Source organism: Pyrus communis, chromosome 11 (assembly GCF_041283825.1).
Source record: "Pyrus communis isolate YQ-2024b chromosome 11, ASM4128382v1, whole genome shotgun sequence".
In the NCBI taxonomy this organism is placed as follows: Eukaryota; Viridiplantae; Streptophyta; class Magnoliopsida; order Rosales; family Rosaceae; genus Pyrus; species Pyrus communis.
The window spans coordinates 13,864,102-13,882,319 of NC_142575.1; the positions used below are offsets into that span (position 1 = coordinate 13,864,102).

The window sequence follows — 18,218 nt, forward strand, 5'->3', positions numbered from 1 at the left end:
CAATTCAACGTGCTTATACACTCACGAATATAATCACTGTGACCAAATCCGGCCCTGACGATTCGTGAACTTCGCAGAATTAGCAGCCTTGTCTTCAGGCTCGAGAATCAAAAAGTCGAGACTTGTTCCTTCCTTAGCCGCAACAAATTTTACTCCTTGGCCGAGCTCGGCCGACGAGTTGGCACGCCCCGCATTCAACTGAATGACGTAGTTAGCTTATTAGTTACTCGGTCTACGTGCCACGTAGGTTTTGTAATTTTTAGAGTCAACAAATTTCAATAATTTTTCAGTTAAAATTTCAAGTGACACGTATGTGAGAAATTAAAGGAAAGATGTGGCCATTTGAAAATTATTGAAAAAAAATTAAAAGAAAGATTATTGGAAGAGGTAAGAGAATAAAATGTGAAGAATTGAAATAAAATAAGGTAAGATAGTATGGAATGGTGAAAAGTATGTGAGAAAATGTGTAGGAATGGTTTAGGTATTTATAGGGAAAAAAAAAATTTTAAAAAAAAAAAAATTTGTCCCAAAAAAAAAAAAAATCAAATTTCAACGGTAACATGACGTCAGCTAATTGTTGCATTTGAATTAGGCCAGGCTGGAGGGCTAGCTGGTTGGCTGGAATAGGCCAGGTCGCTGGCTTGATTTCAGTTTTTTGGCCCGATGGGTCGCACTAGCCCTTTGGCCTAACCCTCGATTGGAGACGATTTTCGTGTCATCCCGAGCTATTTTTAGCCCTATGACCCTTTAGCCGGGTCACTTGGAGATGGCCTTACATGCATGTTTTCGGCCGTCACTATAGCATCTTATAATGTTTTAGACTAATAGCACAATGTTATGCTATGTCTATATCTTTATTCACGTGATATTGTGTTACTGATTTAAGACATCACTGCAATGGCAATTTAAATTTAACACTACATTAAAAACTCGTTTGATAATCATTTTGTTTTTTGTTTTTATTTTTCACTTTTGTGTGTTTTTAGATGTGAGAAAGATACATACGAGAAAGGAGGTTAATGTGAGCCTAAGGATATTCAAGAGGGCATTTTAGGACAATACCGACAATCAATGAAAACGAGTTATCTAACAATTTTTAGCTCCCAACCTCTCACACCATTAGTAACAAATTTTGAGAGTGCTAAATTTTATGAATAATGACATTTTGAAAGGCCAAATAAAGCCTTTAGCCCCTAGCCCTTGCCCTTCCACTAGGCTTGCTCTTACATCTCTCTATCTCCAACCATCCTTCCTCCACCCTTCTAGTTCCCCCATTTCTTCCACGACTTTTTCCATAACATAACACAAAAATGAAAACTAAAAATTAAAATTAAAAACAAAATAATTATCAAACAGACGCTAAAGTTTTTAAATTTCACTGAAATTTTCTGGTAGATTTGCGCATTACTCATGACCAAGTTCTCATTGGTTGTGAATGATAATGTTATAAAGGGTCTCCGGCAATGCACTCACACAGGCACGTAAACGACTAATGCTCGCATAGTTTCCGAAAGCGAGAAAAATGGTTCCAGAACTCAGTTTTCAGAGACCAAATTAGAAAGTAAAAGAAATGTTTGATCACAAATACATCAGGAACCACACCAATGGAAACTCCGATTAACAATGTTAGTTGATAGTAAACATTGTCATCCATGAAATAAGAAACAGGTTAAGTAAACCACCACGGAGCAAGACAGAAAACGCATACATGAACATATCACACACACCCACAATTTGCAAATCAATCCAAACTATATATATTCACACAATGTCATAGAATCAGTTAAAGCTCCAATCATTGGGCCGAGCTTTTCTTTACCGCCAGGCTTCAATCCGCTCCATCGTTGAATCTATGCGACTCAGAGTGCTGATTCCCCTAGCCTTCTCAATAAGCCCTGTTTCCCTTATTACAGACTTCCGATCACTTAGTCGTTTAGGCCCTGTTTTGATAGTTAAATTACTCGACTGACCAGGCGTGTCCGCTTGAACTTCAGATGTCATCTTGCTGGCTCTGCCAGCTTCCATTTCATTAACCAAGTAGTCATCTTGCACTGCATTCTCGCAACACCCACTGCCGTCAGGATTTAGCTTCTTTACCAGCCTCACCAAACTGCTAGCCTCTCTATTGGTTAGGTTACTGACTTGGTTAGAGACGGAGGAACTTTCAGATTGAGGTTCTTCAGTAATCACTGACTGCTCTTTCTCTTGGTTACATTTGCCAATATCTTCCTCGAAGGACTGGGAAGGGCTCTGGTGTCCATTATCGTCAGAGGGCTCTACATTGCACACAGGAGGCTCTACCGCAGAATCCTTTCTTTCTTGCAATGTCTTCAAAATAAGTGTTTTGAGGAAGTTCATCACTTGGACTGCATACATCAATGCAGTCAAAGGATCTGCCATCTGAAACCAAATAACTCAGTAAAATCTGTCAACACTCCAACCATTCAGTAAGGGATTATATACTGTTATCTTCTATTCCTTTTTTTTAAAAGGGGATTAAAATTAACATGATAATGAACATAGTGCGAAATCATTTAATGACTTTCTATGCAAAACTACAATGATCCAAAACCAGGGCAGCGGGAGGTGTCTCGGTGATGCTTTATATCTTTCTATGTCATATAGGACAAAGCTTAGCATACAACATATGACATAGTAATATCCTCAACCCTTAAACAAAAAGAAGATGAGAACTAACTGGAAATTTAAAAATCTTATACATGTCCTAAACTAAATAAACAATAAGAATAAAGAATTCATTCATGCAGCGAAAGCGTGTATCCAAAATTCCAAATTAGTGATTTGATTCTAAGAAAGTCTACATGCAATCTTTCAGGAAGATATTAATTATGCTTTCAGACTAGTGGTGTTATATCAAATGCACTCTTCAGGGAAGATGGAAAAAACAATGAATAGGAAACTATACACACCTGAGTCATGTTTGGTGCAAAAACCATGGCTATGTTGCGTGCATTCATCTTGTTTAGATGTTCCTGTTGAACAACATCAGCCATAAGGTTGATGGCCCAATCCAGTAGAGAAGCTTCAGTCGGCGGCAGAAGCCTCACAAGTTGTGAACAGTCATCTTCAGTCTGGCATTGCATTACCTGCTCAGGCGATAGAGAGTCCAGAACCCCGGCTGGGAGTTCCCTAAACCAAGCCTAAATATCCAAGTAAACATCAGGTGAATGTATAAGGAATCAAGATAATGCAAGATGAGATAAACAGAAGGTACAGCAATGAAGAACATTGCAAATCCAAGTGTTGACTTCGCAAACCAAATTTTGGATCTTAGTATAAGGAGAGTAAGAAATAGAGGAGAGAGACTGGGTAAACAGAAGAAAGGAAGCGAAGATCAATAGGGAGCCCAAATGGTTTTATTATTTTGTAATTCATGCTGTCCCAAAAGAGTTGCACCATGACCTATTTATGAGGCCAATTTGAGAAGCCTTCAAAATCAAATTCCTTAGTGAAAAAAATCTTAACAAAACCAAATCAGTAATCGAATCCTTAATTGAATTTCTAATCAAATCCCTAAAATAGGATGGAAGTCTCAAAATAGTAATTATTCTTTTCATACTCTTCACCACTCTCCATGGACCCCTGCTAGACAAACTTGTCACCTGCGAGTTAATTTCTGGTTGAGACCAAAAAATGAGTATGTGATGGCACAAGTATACAAAATTCAAAATCATTCTCCAGCACTTCCATTCATTATCGAGGAAAGGGTACACAAGATAGTGACAACTGACCAATTAGGCTCAAGGGTTCCTCAACCAAACAACGATCATGCTCACATTTGTGTACTTGTGTCTTAAACTGTGCTTTTAGCATGAGCCCTTGTGGCTTTTTAAATAGAATTCACAATGAAGTTCAACACATCTGAGTAGAAGACAATTCATAGAGGCAGATAAACAATGAACACAGAAAAACATTCCATAAACCCAATCTGCAAAATAAGAAGGATTTGATAGAGAATTAATTCCCAGTGAAATGTTCCTACAAGGGCCTCTCCAATTGGAATCTCACCTGTTTTTCTCTTTATTTTAATTCTTTGTCCCTAACATTAAAGTGCCAGTCTGAATCCCACTAAATCAAATCCCATAATCAACTCCCTTGAAAATTAAATCACTAATTAAGTACTACTAAATATCTGAATATAGTTGAGTAATTATCCTCAAGACTCTCTTTACCTGAGAACTACCCGGAAAAGATACATACCAGGACATCATCAAACTTAATTTTCCTGTTATAATTGTCATGCTATAGAAGAGTTTTTTTTTTTCTCTATCAAGATTCATCAAAACCATGATAATCAAGGGGCTAATGAACTCGTAGAAACAGTCACAGCATAACAAAAGTCAGCACAATATTAATGCAATGGCTTAGAATAGTCAAGAACCTTTTGATCACACCATTCAAAAGATGGTGGTATAAATACCAAGATGGTAAGGGTGGAGGTGGATCGCAAAAGAACCATCAGTGGTGGTGTTAACCTGATGCAACGCTTAGAAATTATAGTAGAGTAGGATTTCCTTTTAACTTTTCCTTAATTGAGATGAGTTTCAGGCACGACACCCTGTGTTAAATATAGGAAGCTTTTGAACTCCTTGCTCTACATTGCAACATAATAACATACAATGCAGCTGCCTGTGTGTAGACATCTATCTATATGTCCTTAATGTAGCAAAAGCAATCCATATAGTTGGGGGGCATGCCACAGAAAGCTGATTAGTTGGCCGTACTTAAAACCCATTTTGCCAACAAAGGTGAAAGGGTCATCTAGAAAACATGTCTTATGCAAATGAGTAAAGTAGCAAAAGGACTCTAGCTTTGATGTAATTCCTGACCAAAGATACAACAATTAACAAACGTTCTATATGTTTCATTTTGTTCAGATGTATAACTGCAATGGTTGCATAAAATAGAGTGTAAGATCGACACTGAAATTAAAAGTTCGTAAAACGAACTGACAAAAAAAACATACAGTTGAAGTTCATTGTTGAAGTCTTAAAGCACGTCGCATTTGTTTAAGACACATTAAATTCATATACACATTGAACTTCATTTGGCACTTTTTTGGCACGTAAATTTCTGAAAACTTGAAAAGGAAATAATTAGTCCAAAAGAAGCTATTAATTACATCCCTGTATCACTATCCTAATTCATCACTCAGATCATCTCACTTTCACGGCTTCACATATTTCATGCAAACAAGCATATGCCAAATATGATGCAATACATTAACTATCAATCATAATGCTCTACCTTGATCAGTCCTGCCAAACTGTGTATATCGATGCCTTCTGGTACATCTCCCCTATTTAATTGGTCCCTTACATGCTCCTCTTGACTGTTTTCGGCATTAATTCTGAAAATCCCTTCTGCCTACATGTATAATCGAACAATATGAAAAAACTTCAGGGGCAACAATATAGAAGCAAAATTACCCCATATCAACACAGGAAATACAAAAGATGAAACAACTATAGTTTTACCAATTCTTAAATAAGAATTCATGATATGAATATGGAAAGCATGGAGGGAAGTGAATACCTGAAGGCCTCCTTCAGCATATAACCGTCCTTGCATAAGCAAGAGAATTGTTGGCACACTATTACCTCTAGAGTCGTATGACAGCTGCATGGACTCCGTGGAAACTCCAAAAATAGTTGTACTACATGGTAAAAACTTAAAGTCAAGGGATAAACAAAGAGACAGAAATGATAATACTTGAATGATTATCTTTCTAAACAAAACAAACACTACCAAGCTTTGATTCAGGAACAAATAGTTGAGCTGATGTAATGTTGTAAAGAGTTCCTTACACATTGTGCAATTGCAAAGTTTCATCTCATTCATCTGCGATGATCCTGAATGAGATTGAATCCGCAATTGTCAATGTCATCGCCCTTACTCAATCGAAGACACCACTCGACCAACCCATCGGGAAGGTAACACCTTTAACCAATCCACAACTAGGCCGAAATAAAGGAGGTTAATAGAACATAATCAGGCAATGCATGTACCTCAGAATGTCGAGGTTTAATCAAATCCGGCCAAACCGAAAAAAAATCCGAAATACTGTAGTGTACCCTCACAATCTCAATAATTCCATAGCAAAACAAAAACAATACTATATAAACAACATGCACTATTTAAATTCAAGAAATTCACAAAATTTCAATATCAAGCAAAACCCATCGACCAAAACCAAATGCAAGCAAAGCCCATCAACTAAAAACAAATGCAAGCAAAACCCATCGACCAAACCAATAATTAATCAACTGCAACAACTGGGTTAAACCCACATTGACATTTCACCCAGAAAGGTAAAAAAAGAAAAGTTACCTTGCACTGGGAGGCCTACTGGGCACTTCAGGTTCAAACTCCACGGGCAAACCCAAGAACCCATTGAACCTATCAAAGGTGACATGGGCAACGTGCCGCACATTGGTTGGCCATCCGATCTCCATAGCGCAAACCTGCCTCCTGTCACTCTTGCACGGAATCAAAGATTTCCTGAAAAAGGTGACCAGCAACGCCAACAGAGAAAGCTGCTCCCTTCTGCGCTTGTCACGGTCCTTCGCCTCACAGTCAGCCACCGCAGAGTCGCAATCGTCGTCCTCTTTGCTGCGCGGGGGTGCGCCGGACAAAGAAGACGGGGGTACGCAGGACAAGGAGACGGATGAAGAATTGGAAGGAGGAAGAGGGGAAGAGGAGCTGGGTCTTGGGGAGGAACAAAAATGGGAAGGGGAATGGAGAACCTCTGTCATGGCTGGCAACGAAAGCAACCCCTTTTCTTTTTCTTGATTAAAAAACAAAAGAAAGCGTTTTCAAGATTGTTTCTTTGGCTTGGTCTTGCTCAAGGTTTTGCAGAGGAGAGAGAGAGAGAGAGAGAGAGAGAGAGAGAAAGAGAGAAAGTTGGATGATAATTGGATTGAAAGGAAAGGAAAGGGTCTCATTTGGGGAATGCAATGTGGGACGTGAGCATCATTAACTGAAATAAATATGGGTTTTTTTTTTTTTTGTTTACAGAGGGGAGAGAGAGAGAGAGAGAGTTGAGGATTTGGTGGGAAGTCATGACTCATGAGAGAGAGGAAGTAAAATACGGTAGGTTTTGGACGGCTTTAATTTTCTACGCGTAGGTTTTAATTAAGCGTCCACAATCCACATCGCCCCTTAGTTTGGCAGCTCAGTGTAGACTCTAGATAGAGTTGGAGAGTGAGGTTGGCTGGCGGCAGGTATTTGGCATTCGACAAGTTTGTAAACTGGGTATATTTTTGCTGGCTTCTCACTCTCGAGTGGGTATAAAAATAAAAAAACTGTGAAACCAAACCTAATCCAATTAAAAAATTATAAAAAATTGGATTGACCAAAACCGTTCAAACTTGGACCGGAAGCGAACCAGTTTAAAACGGTTCCACTTCATTAATTTTTTTTTTCTTTAAATCTAATTCTTTAGCCCTTGTTTGACATAAGGGCAATGTTAGTGAGACCTAATTTATAGATAAAATTTTGAAAACTAAAAGACATGAAAGTTGATGATTGGTTTATTACTTAAGCGTCGATAAACATGTTCATTTATATTGGTGACACATCATTTGTTTGCATATTTTATCTTCAAATTGAGTGTGTCTGGCATTACCCTATATATAAATACTAAGCCCAAACTAAAAACCTATATATAAAATTCTCAAGTACAAAAGTCAAACCCTTGGTAATTACCTCACCTCATCCATTCAACTATAGTCCTTAGTTCACATTCCAATTTTTATCCCTCTCTCTTCTCTTCTTTTTCTCATTTATCTTTATGCATTATGTGCACCTTAATTTTATATTAGGATGTACGCTTCGGTCTTAATCTAAAGCTTTCTATCTTTTGATTTATATTTATATGTAAACTTTCTATCTTCCGGTCACAAATATTGTAGATCTAGTAGTGGGAACTCAAATTTGCTTGAATTTGTGGTTAAAATGTGTTTGATATTGGAAGTAGATACAGATATATATATATATATATAGGTATGTAGTTTGTTAAAATCACCATTGTTTTGTTAAGATTTGTGACAAGAAAAAACAACAAAAAAAAGGCTCTATAGGTATGTAATATGTCTTACCTAATCCTTATTTACGTTGTTTTCTCTCTTTCGATAGTAATATCTTTTATCATTAATATATTATTGTTTTACAAAAACATCTTTGACGTCATAGATGAAAACGGGACAAAATGAACAAAAAATATGATGACATAGACACAAATTACGTTTCAAGTGAAGTATCATATGGGCGTGTTTGTTTAGCTTCATTAGATCTCACTGGACTAGACTAGACTAAAAGCTAGTGTAGGCCAGTATTTGTTTGCATGAGGGACTAAGTTTAATGAGACTAGATGGAATTCGCCTCGACTAAAACACCTGCTAGGTGGTCTTAACGAGACCCCTCGAGAAAGAGGGGACTGCTAAGACCCTCTTCTCCTTCACTTCGCCCTTACCCAGTCCCCGCTTCTCTCTTTCTCTTTGTATTTCCTCTCTCTGCTTGAAGCTTTAGATGTTCATGGTGGTTGCACTATCGTTGATCAGATGCAATGACCCAAATTCTTCCACCACCGACATCAGCCATGGGGGTTGGACAGGAGCAGCTTCGTTGCTCATGGTGACCCAGATTCTTTTGCTGACATCATTGTTGCTCAGAGATGGTGACCTGGGATTTTGAAATTAACAAGTTTTGGGTGCAAAAGGTTAGGTTGGAAACACAGTATAGGGAAATTTCGTGCAAAAGATTGGTGCAAGATTGAAAACTTTAGCATCGGGTGCAGTGAAGTTAAGTGATTTTTCTTGCACAACTATGATTTGCCCAGAAAATACAAGTACCAAATATGAAGAAAATGGAAAAATAATTACAAAGGGAGGGATGGGAGAGGGGAAACTAGTATAGAAGTAAAACCGAAGAAAAAAATGGAGGGGAGGAAGATTGGTATAAAGAAAAGGAGGGACAACAATAGGAGAAAGGGGAATGGGGAGGCAGAGGCAGAGAAAAAAAAAAATGAAAGAAGAGATTGTAGAGGAAGATGATTCTAGGAAAAGGGAGAGGATCCTCTCCGGACCCAAGCCCTCCGGATCCTCCTTCTTCTCTTTCTTTTTTTGCAAGGCTTTTTAGCCAAAATAGTCCCTGAGATTTGCATAACTCCTCACTTTGCTCCCTGAGATTTCAAATCAATAGAAGTGGTCATTGAGATTGTCCACCATCCATCATTTTGGTCCTTCCATTAAAAACTCCGTTAAGTGTTCCGGAGCTCTTGGCCAGAAGTTTGGGCAATTTTCAAAGCTTCGTAATTCAATCGTTTCTTAACCAAATTCGACCCATAATATATTAAAATCAAGATAGGAAAATGTAAAATAAGATTATACCTATTTGGAAGCCCAATGGTTGCTAGATATTTTCAGAAAATAGCATCAAAGTTGACTAGTCTGAGAGAAAACTAGAAAACTCGCCGAAAACTGGGCAAATTTTAAATGTTCATAACTTCTTCAATACTTTACGAAATCAAGTGACTCAAAAGTAAAAATCATACTTCTCGATGAGAAGAAGAGAATGGTACCATTTTCAGCGGCTAACTCACCATGGTTTGGCCGTAAAACGGCTCGAAAGTGGCTGTCTTGGTCTCGAGTTAGCCACTTTTGAGCCATTTTCCGGCTAAACCACGGCGATTTAGCCGCTGAAAAAGGTACCATTCTCTTCTTCTCGTTGAGAAGTATTATTTTCTTTTTTGAATCACTTGATTTTGTTGCGTATTGAAAAAGTTATGAACGTTTAAAGTTTGCTCAGTTTCTGGCAAGTTTTCCAGTTTTCCCTCGAACCAATCAACTTTGAGGCTATTTTCCGATCATCTCCGGCAACCATTGGGCTTCCAAGTATGTATAATCTTATTTTACACTTTCCTATCTTCATTTTAATATATTATGGGTCGAATTTGGTTAAGAAACGATTGAGTTACGAAGCTTTGAAAATTGCTCAAACTTCCTGCCAAGAGCTCCGGGACACTTAACGGAGTTTTTAACGGAATGACCAAAATGATGGATGGTGGACAATCTCAGGTACCACTTCTATTGATTTGAAATCTCAGGGACCAAAGTGAGAAGTTATGCAAATCTCAAGGACCATTTTGGCTAAAAAGCCTTTTTGCAATTTTGCTTCTACTTCTTCTTCACTAACCCTTCTTCAACAATCCTTCTTCTTCAATTCTGCATCTTCTTCTTCACTTTTTTTTGTTTGTTTGTGTATAGATAAACTTCTACACGCTTAGTTTTATGCAAGCACGATCGTAGATGACTATTACGTCGACGTTGCCAATTACTAGCGTTGGGGAGGCACAACGCCAACTTCAGAGAAGCCCGACGCCGACTCCAGAAAAGCCACGACGTCGGCTCGGCCTTTAAAGAAGAAGGATCCGCAAGATACGGAGGGTTTGGATTCGGAGAAGATCCTCTCCCCCTAGAAAAATAGAAAAAAAGATAAAATAATAATAAAATATTAATTGATATATTAAATTAACAATAAAATATTAATATTAATAGATTAAATAATATAATATTACAATCATGTTTCTTAGTTGGACATTGCACCAAAAACTTCACTCAATCAGTCCAGATTACTCAATTTTAAACCAATTCAACTTAGTCCCTAAATTTAATCCAGTCTAAAATAATCCGGTACAATAAACGCACTCTATAAGTTTTAAAAGCATTTCAAGATATAAGCGTGACATTAAAAAGACAGTTACGTCTTCTCGCATATCCATTTCATATTATTTAGAACATAATGTCAAAACACCGATTTAACAAATTAAGCTTAGCATGAAAACAAAAACGTAAAACAATTAAAATATAATATTAGTGCCGGGAGAAAATATCGGCTCAAGTATGAAGAAGACTAATCTCCATCTCAGACTTATTTTCCTGATCAATAACATCAAGAAAAACCGGATCAACGGTCAAGTGACTATCCACGTGGATCTTAAACTTGTGGTCCCACCACAATACCCTTGCCGCACCGACAATATCCACAGCGGCGTCCAGCACCATCTCCCGCCTCGCCGCGTCGGCAATAAAGCTAGTGGCGTGGTGGGCCATCTGGAGGCCGTAGAGGCGAGCTGGGAGGAGGATCTTCTGGGAGGACTTGGCGGGCTGAGAGCCTGCCTCGACTTGGGCGGTACCGAGGAGGGAGCCCTTGTAGAAGATGGACATGGTGGTAGAGGAGTAGTGGATGGGGGCGATGTTGGGGTTGGTGACTTGGACGGTAAGGATGAGCTCGGCGTCGAGGAGTGGGAAGTTGAGCTTGAAGGAGGTCAACTTGATGGACATGACGTCGAAGGTGGGGTCCCTTGGTTTGGAAGATATTACAGCTGTTGCGGCTACGGCGGTCGCCGCCCCGACGAGAGCTTTGTTCCAGCTCCATTCCACCTTCAAGTCCATTTTCTAATCGGTTTGCTCGGAGTTCAGACAGACAGAGCGGCGGGCAGCGGAGTTGAGATGAGTTAGGATTGGGTTTTGAGTTATGAACTCAAGTGTGTGGTCTTTAAATATTGTCGTCCTGGAGTTCATTTTGGGAAAAGACGCTTGAGACAAAGTGCACAGTTTTGGGGAGGATAATGAGAACAAAATTTTAAATTAAAAGTTTTGTTTAGTTGTTGTTGATAATTAAATTATTACATATGTATTAACATGTTTATTTTATATTAATGATACATTATATAGTTAGTAAATTTAGTCAAAAAATTTGGTTTACTTAACATTACTCTTTGATGAATGAATGTCCAAAGTAGTATCTTGTGTCAAGTGTCTGTGTGTCGCACCGAACTTTCAACCTTTCCATTTGCTTGTTTTGGAAAATTCTTCTAGTAGTATTTATTCACATGAAAAATGAATGGCTAAGAGTAAAAGGAAATGATCTAAGTCATTTAGTATTACGTCTAATAGTATTTTTTAGCGAAAAAGTGGTTTTAGGTTCGATTCTCTCCAAAGACGACTTTGAACTATATTCAATGAGGCTTAGCTACTCTCTCACCCATTAGTGTAAATAATATTGCATGTATATAATATATAATCTAACGGCTAAAACAATCGATAACATTAAATATTACGTAGCATTCAAATCAGACCCATAATTTATTATTTTGTTTGAAAGAATTTTATTCAATCAAGCATTCCAAAATCTTGGAGCGTGGACAATTGAAGGAGGAGTTAAAATTCTTCATCACTCCTAGCTAGCGTATTATTTATTTATTCACTCTTTCTAGCTAGGATTTATTCTCTCTTAGTTATTCTTCATTAATCAGGTTTGGAAGTTTTCCCTTAATTTTTTCATTTGCCATTGTTCAAATTGAACTTCCAAACCTGATTAATGCAGTTTTCCCTTAATTTTTTCATCACTCCTAGCTAGCGTATTATTTATTTATAACTTAATATAACTCCAATTTTACGAGCCATTATTAGTTATAGATTTTGTTTAATTTTTGAGTTAGGTTCAGTAATTTATTGTCCACACCAGCTTATTTGTATTCTCTTGCCACATTTACCCTTAAAATTTGACTAATCAAGCAATTACTATTTTTTTTATAATTTGTGATTAAAGTTAATCTTATCCTTAATTATAGGATTATTTTTAGGGATTTAAATCTCATTTTTTCTTCTCCTTCCACAAACCATTCATTTTTCTTTTCTTGTTTCAATTCTCTTTTCTTGTTTCTTCCTCACAATATCTTTCTCTTCCTGCATTATTCTGCCCAGTAATCTTCTTCTATAATATTCATCTTCTGCCCCTCCTCCTTCCATAAAGATGATTAATATATATTTGATTGGATTAAAAAAAGAGATTGCACTAGTCAATCTTATGTTTTGGGGTTCCACAAAATCACTTCTTTTTTCTTCCACGAATTGCATACTCTTATGATTCTCGTTTATGCATATATAATTGCAGGCTCTCATGATTGATTTCTTCTTCAGTTTTTTGGTATATATTAAGTAGAATAAATCTACTTTATAGGTATAAAGTATCTGTCTTCCTAAAGAGTAGGTATACATAAAATTGAATGTATCTGGGAAATAAAATCCTAAATGCCCCACCAAAGGAATAAACCCTCCATCCCCAGCACTCATAGTCACCAAACTGCTGCTCCACTTTGATCTACGCCTTCCACCAATTCAGGATTAAATATATAGATGGAGAAGAACACAAGTATATGCTTATGAGCGTTTGGCTTTGCTCACAAAACGCTCCTTGTTCATTCAATATTGTGTTGAATGAAAAAGCCAAATGCTCATAAGCATATACTTGTGTTCTTCTCCATCTATATATTTAATCCTGATCAAGATAAGCTAAAGCTGTAACTTTCATGGTTTCCTACTGTAACTACAAGGAAACATCGTAATGCTCGACAAAGTTAACATGAGATAAATTAATATTGTAAACTACAACTACAGCAAGGCCTGTAGCAACAAATTAATAAATTTGAATGCTGTGCCTTCTCTTTAGAATCGACACAACCATCACCCTTTATATAGTCCCTAGAAGCACAAATATCTCATCCAACTCAAATTTAGTTAATCAGGTTTCAACAATGGCGTCTAGAACTTCCAGCCTCAAATTCCTCTCACTATTAATTTTTTTATTTGCCATTGTTCAAATGGCAATGGCTGGAGACCCGGACATTCTTACAGACTTTATAGTGCCTCCAAATGCAAATGGTGTAAGAATCCTTATTGGACTCAACTAGTTGTGACAAAGATGAGTCAGCATGTTTGAGTTATAAATCAGTATGAGTTTTGTATGCGTGCAAAATCATTCCCTACAATTGAGGAGTTACATCCACAGTGTTTCAAACTGAAGCACGTACATGACATCACTCATCCACTATTGGAACTGAAAGCAATGGAGTCTGTAACGAACTCCCATGGTAGATGGAAGTTGTGTATACCTTACTTTATAAATTGGATACCCTGCTCACAGAGGATAACACTCTTTGCTTCGGGACTATCACCATAAGAGTATACAGGTCTCCCAATGAGTAGGAGAATCATCTTGAATCACTACCATGTCTACTGCAAGTTGGAAACTAAGATGTAATTATCGAACTGGTGTTCTAGGCTTTCCTGTTAGTCTAAAGTATATATGTATACATTCCAACAAATGGAACAGTAAATGGAAACTTCTTTACATACACCGGCTTTTGTGCCCTTTCTGGAGGAGACCCTCACAGACCCTCCCACAGCCTTCAAGGCTATGAAGGCATCCTTGGCTGAATTCCCTGCTCTTAATGAGCCGAGTGTTTCGTATGCCGTCCTTCAGTTTCTAAATAGAACTACCAACCCACCACACGCTCATTCTTGCTCTGCTGAGCTACTTTTCCTCGTTGGTGGTACCCTTGAAGTTGGTTTGGTTGACACCAAAAACAACCTCTTTACGCAAACGCTTCAGGCAGGTGATCTTTTTGTGTTTCCCAAGGGACTTGCGCACTCCCAGTACAATGCTGATGCGGAAAACCCAGCCACAGCAATTTTTATTTGGAAGTGCAAATGCAGGAACTGTATCAATCCCCCCCACCTTGTTCACCACGGGCGTCGACGACAATGTGTTGGCTATCTCCTTCAAGACTGATGTTGGTACCATTCAAAAACTCAAGGCTGGTCTTGCTCCCAAGCCATAAAGATAGTCCCATAATCATAGAATTGATGGCCATTGGCCAGTATTACATAGTTTGTTGAATAATTACCAATAATGTGTTCAAAGGGTGTGCCATCAACCTGTATTACATTGTTTGCCATGATTAATTTATTCTCAACTATATGAGAACATTTCCTTGATTATTTGTGGTGGATTAATATTTTTGTTTTGTATTAAATTAATATTTTGATTTTACAATTCAATATAAAAGTTAAAAAAAAAAAAAAAAAAAAAAAAAAAAGGGCGCATGTCTGATTCATAAAACTTAAGAGTTGTAGTTAGAACAGTTATGGATAAATTCAGTAAACAAGAAGGGTTATTTGATGTGGGGTGTATGTGGAGGGTATGAGGCGTATGTATATAGTGTGGAGTGTGAGGGTAGTAAGGCAAAATATGTCAGGTGTCTTAAGATAAGATTTAACTCGAAAAGTAGATGTGGGGTGAATTTAGTATGTGATGTCTATTCAACAATATGTGAAGTATCAATAAAATAGCCAAAACATAAAAGCAATAAACCGTATAAATTATGAACTAAAATTGTGCCTGCTTGATAATCAATTTTTAAACCCTCCCATCACCTCCCCCTTTACCAATGTTAATTGTTATATCATTAATGTCTTGTAGAGTATAGATGTAAGTTATTAAGTGAACGTTTTGAAATTATCCATTTTCATAAGCGTGCTATTCATATACCTTTTTTTACTTCCCACACACCCTTGTTAATTTTTGTTCATTGATCTTCTTCAATTCATTCAATTTGACGGCAGAAAATTGAGACGGGAGTGAGAGAGGTAAAAATGGATGTGTGGATAGTACCATCCTTTTCATAATTCACTTGTGCGATCCATACCTTCACATTTAATAATGTTAGATTATGAATTAACGACGACCAAGTGAATAATCCTAATTGAAGTTAGTTTTATACACTTATTAGACAGTCAACAAAATCATTCCGGGCAGTGAATAATAATTCATATTAGTTGAAAAGATAGATTTGTTTTACTCAATTTTAGTTTCATCTAGTTTGCCTTGATTCCACCGTGTTATTTTTCTATTTCTCTTGCCCTGCAATTTTCACTTATCTTTTCTCTAGCACTAGCAGTCTAGCAATTTCTGCCATGCAATCTTTATGAAAAACGACCAACAAAACAATTAGAAAAACTTCTTGGATGCTCCGGAGAGCCCGCTACTCCGGGTGTTAACCATCACGATTCGTAGGACCAACACCTTTGGTGGCCCGCTGGTGCGAAACTTATGTGACACACAAATTAAACCCTCTTGTGACAATTGTAGTATATGTATAAGTAGGGATCGTTCTTAACCGGGGATTAGGAGGGATTGCAAAATCACTTGGAAACTAACTCAAAAACGTAAAATAAAGTTTAAAACACTAAACTAAACTCAAAGAATGCAAAACTGCACCAAAACACTCAAAACTGCCTTAAAAACACTTTCTGGGCAGTTTTGAGCACTTTGACTACTTTGGACGAATTTGGGAAATAAATTGATTCAAACACTTAGAAACACAAACTAAGATACTTTCTAACTAAATTGGACAATAAAGTAAAGGGGGATTTGGTTTTTTTGACGAAATTAACTAAAATGCACAAATTGTAATTAAGGGCAGAATGTAAATATGAATGTGATGAAAATATGGATGGAATGCTAGCTAGAAGGTTCTTCTCCACACATGTTACACTTGCATACAAGATGATTTTCAGTTGGTCTTTCGATAAATTATGAAACTCAACACCCCGGGTTAATTAGGTCCGCTTAAATTAACCGTCAAGCTCTCCTTAAGTTAATGAATTGGATGGGTTAGCGCAACGCAATTCAAAACATTCTCCAAAAGTCCTTTACGTGAAAAGCACAATAAAGATACAATCAAAGATCATTAAGCATCATGAAAACTATAAGTGTTGACGAGGCCTTCGTTACTATGATGAGCATGAAACTAGTGCCAAGAATTCATTTAACGCGATTGTTTATAAGCAACCTCCACTACTTGTGAATATAAGTTCATAACTATTAGGTGAAACTCACTTATATTCTAGCGTCATATTCATGCATGAAAATTAAGCGTGCACTCTCAATAAACATACATAAATAAGTTATCAATCAAACAGTTAAACAAATTGAATCCACAACTCATGAAATTCCAACCAAAGGTAATCAATTCATATTGCAAGCATGAACATGGTTTCGAATCACCCCCTAGCTAAAGGGGGTTTAGTTCCTCATACGTACAAGACAAAGATAAGTAAATTTAACCATTGAAATCAAGGAAAGGAAAAACCTAAAAATTCCAACAACTCAAACTTGAATTGTATGAACGTTTAGGCCCTCTTCTCCTCCTCTTTGTTGCGGCACAAGGTCTAAGGATAGGTTTTGGGGTGATATTTGTATGGAGGAATGGATGTGTGATGGTAGGGTAGTGTTTTGGAGGGATGGGGAGTGGTTGGAGTGGCTGCAATGGAGGAGAAAAGGTACAGAAAAAGGAAGGGGATGCACGGCAATGGTTGTGTTTTGTGATTGTTTTGTGATTATTGAAGTGTGTATGAATGCATGGTTTTATAGGGAGAGAATGTGAGAGAATGTGAGAGAATGTGGCTGAATGATTAAAGAGGGAATGCATGTGGAATGACAACTAGAGAGTGAATGATTAAAAAGGGAATGCATGTGGAAGTGTGGTTGATTGTTGGAAGGGGAAAAGCTGGAAATGGGATGGGAGTGCACGGCAATGGGTTGTTTTGTGTGCATGTGGCTGAATTATTTGTTGGGAAAGCATGTGAGTGAATAATTAAAGATGCATGTGGATTAAAGAGGGAATATGGAAGAGAATGTGCTGCAATGATGAAGTGGGAAAGTTGGAAATGCAAGGGGAGGCCACGGCAAGGTGTGGATGGTGCTGGAATTGGTAGGTTATGCATGGGTTAGGATGGTTTTTGGGAAGAGAATGGGCTAGGCCCTTTGTTTTATGTCCTAAAGTGCATACAAGGCCTTCAATTTCGTCCAACACTTTGGCTCCAAGCATAAGCTATCCATCCTTAGCCCAAAAGTGCTCCAAAAGGCCCCAAAAGGCTCCAAAATGCATCCTTACGTCAAATACGTCTTATGATCCTGAAAACACACAAAAGAAGCTTGAAGAATTAAAATAACTAAGAATTAATAACATAAATGTACGAAAACAAGCAAACTAAGTCGCATAAATATGCTCCTATCACCCGCCCTGCCTAAAACAGTCATGTTTGACTGGGCTTGCACATATTCACTAACTTACGCTGTGCCCCGACAGCTCACCCTAGCCCCAGGCCTTTTGTTCTTCTAACGTAAGCTCCAAGGCTTCACACCAAAAATCAAGATCTAACTGGTAAACACCCAGAGTACCCAGTACATTGGAGCACCAAAGAGAGTCCCCACAAATAGACAATAAGAAAGTTTGGCAAGTCTCTGTACAAAGCTGTTCTCTCTATACACAAAGGTTAAGCTGGTATTAA

The 18,218-nt window shown here is 37.6% G+C and overlaps 2 protein-coding genes and 1 pseudogene across 2 annotated transcripts; 1 reads left to right on the forward strand and 2 right to left on the reverse strand.

Moving 5' to 3' along the window:
- Nucleotides 1–1,554: 1,554 nt before the first annotated feature.
- On the reverse strand, nucleotides 1,555–7,126 carry LOC137742225 (rho GTPase-activating protein 1). The gene is made up of 5 exons (XM_068482036.2): nucleotides 6,352–7,126; nucleotides 5,557–5,677; nucleotides 5,269–5,388; nucleotides 2,931–3,161; nucleotides 1,555–2,400 (listed from the first exon to the last, which is right to left on the reverse strand). The coding sequence occupies exons 1-5, from the start codon at nucleotides 6,774–6,776 to the stop codon at nucleotides 1,816–1,818; spliced, it is 1,482 nt and encodes a 493-aa protein (XP_068338137.2). The 5' UTR covers nucleotides 6,777–7,126; the 3' UTR covers nucleotides 1,555–1,815.
- A 3,636-nt stretch (nucleotides 7,127–10,762) lies between these two features.
- Nucleotides 10,763–11,586, reverse strand: LOC137743737 (uncharacterized). Its single transcript, XM_068483683.2, has one exon. It carries the CDS (start codon nucleotides 11,472–11,474, stop codon nucleotides 10,917–10,919), a length of 558 nt encoding a protein of 185 aa, XP_068339784.2. The 5' UTR covers nucleotides 11,475–11,586; the 3' UTR covers nucleotides 10,763–10,916.
- Nucleotides 11,587–13,618: 2,032 nt separating this feature from the next.
- On the forward strand, nucleotides 13,619–14,704 carry LOC137743893 (germin-like protein 9-3; annotated as a pseudogene).
- The last annotated feature ends 3,514 nt before the right edge of the window (nucleotides 14,705–18,218 follow it).

Bases quoted from the DNA above. Each gene is read 5' to 3' on its own strand.
- LOC137742225 (XM_068482036.2), bottom strand. From the start codon at position 6,776: ATGACAGAGGTTCTCCATTCCCCTTCCCATTTTTGTTCCTCCCCAAGA. The intron at 5,678-6,351 runs GTAACTTTTCTT...TTTACCATGTAG, and splicing joins AGTAGGCCTCCCAGTGCAAG to TACAACTATTTTTGGAGTTT. The intron at 3,162-5,268 runs GTAGAGCATTAT...TTGGATATTTAG, and splicing joins GTTTGGCAGGACTGATCAAG to GCTTGGTTTAGGGAACTCCC.
- LOC137743737 (XM_068483683.2), bottom strand. From the start codon at position 11,474: ATGGACTTGAAGGTGGAATGGAGCTGGAACAAAGCTCTCGTCGGGGCG.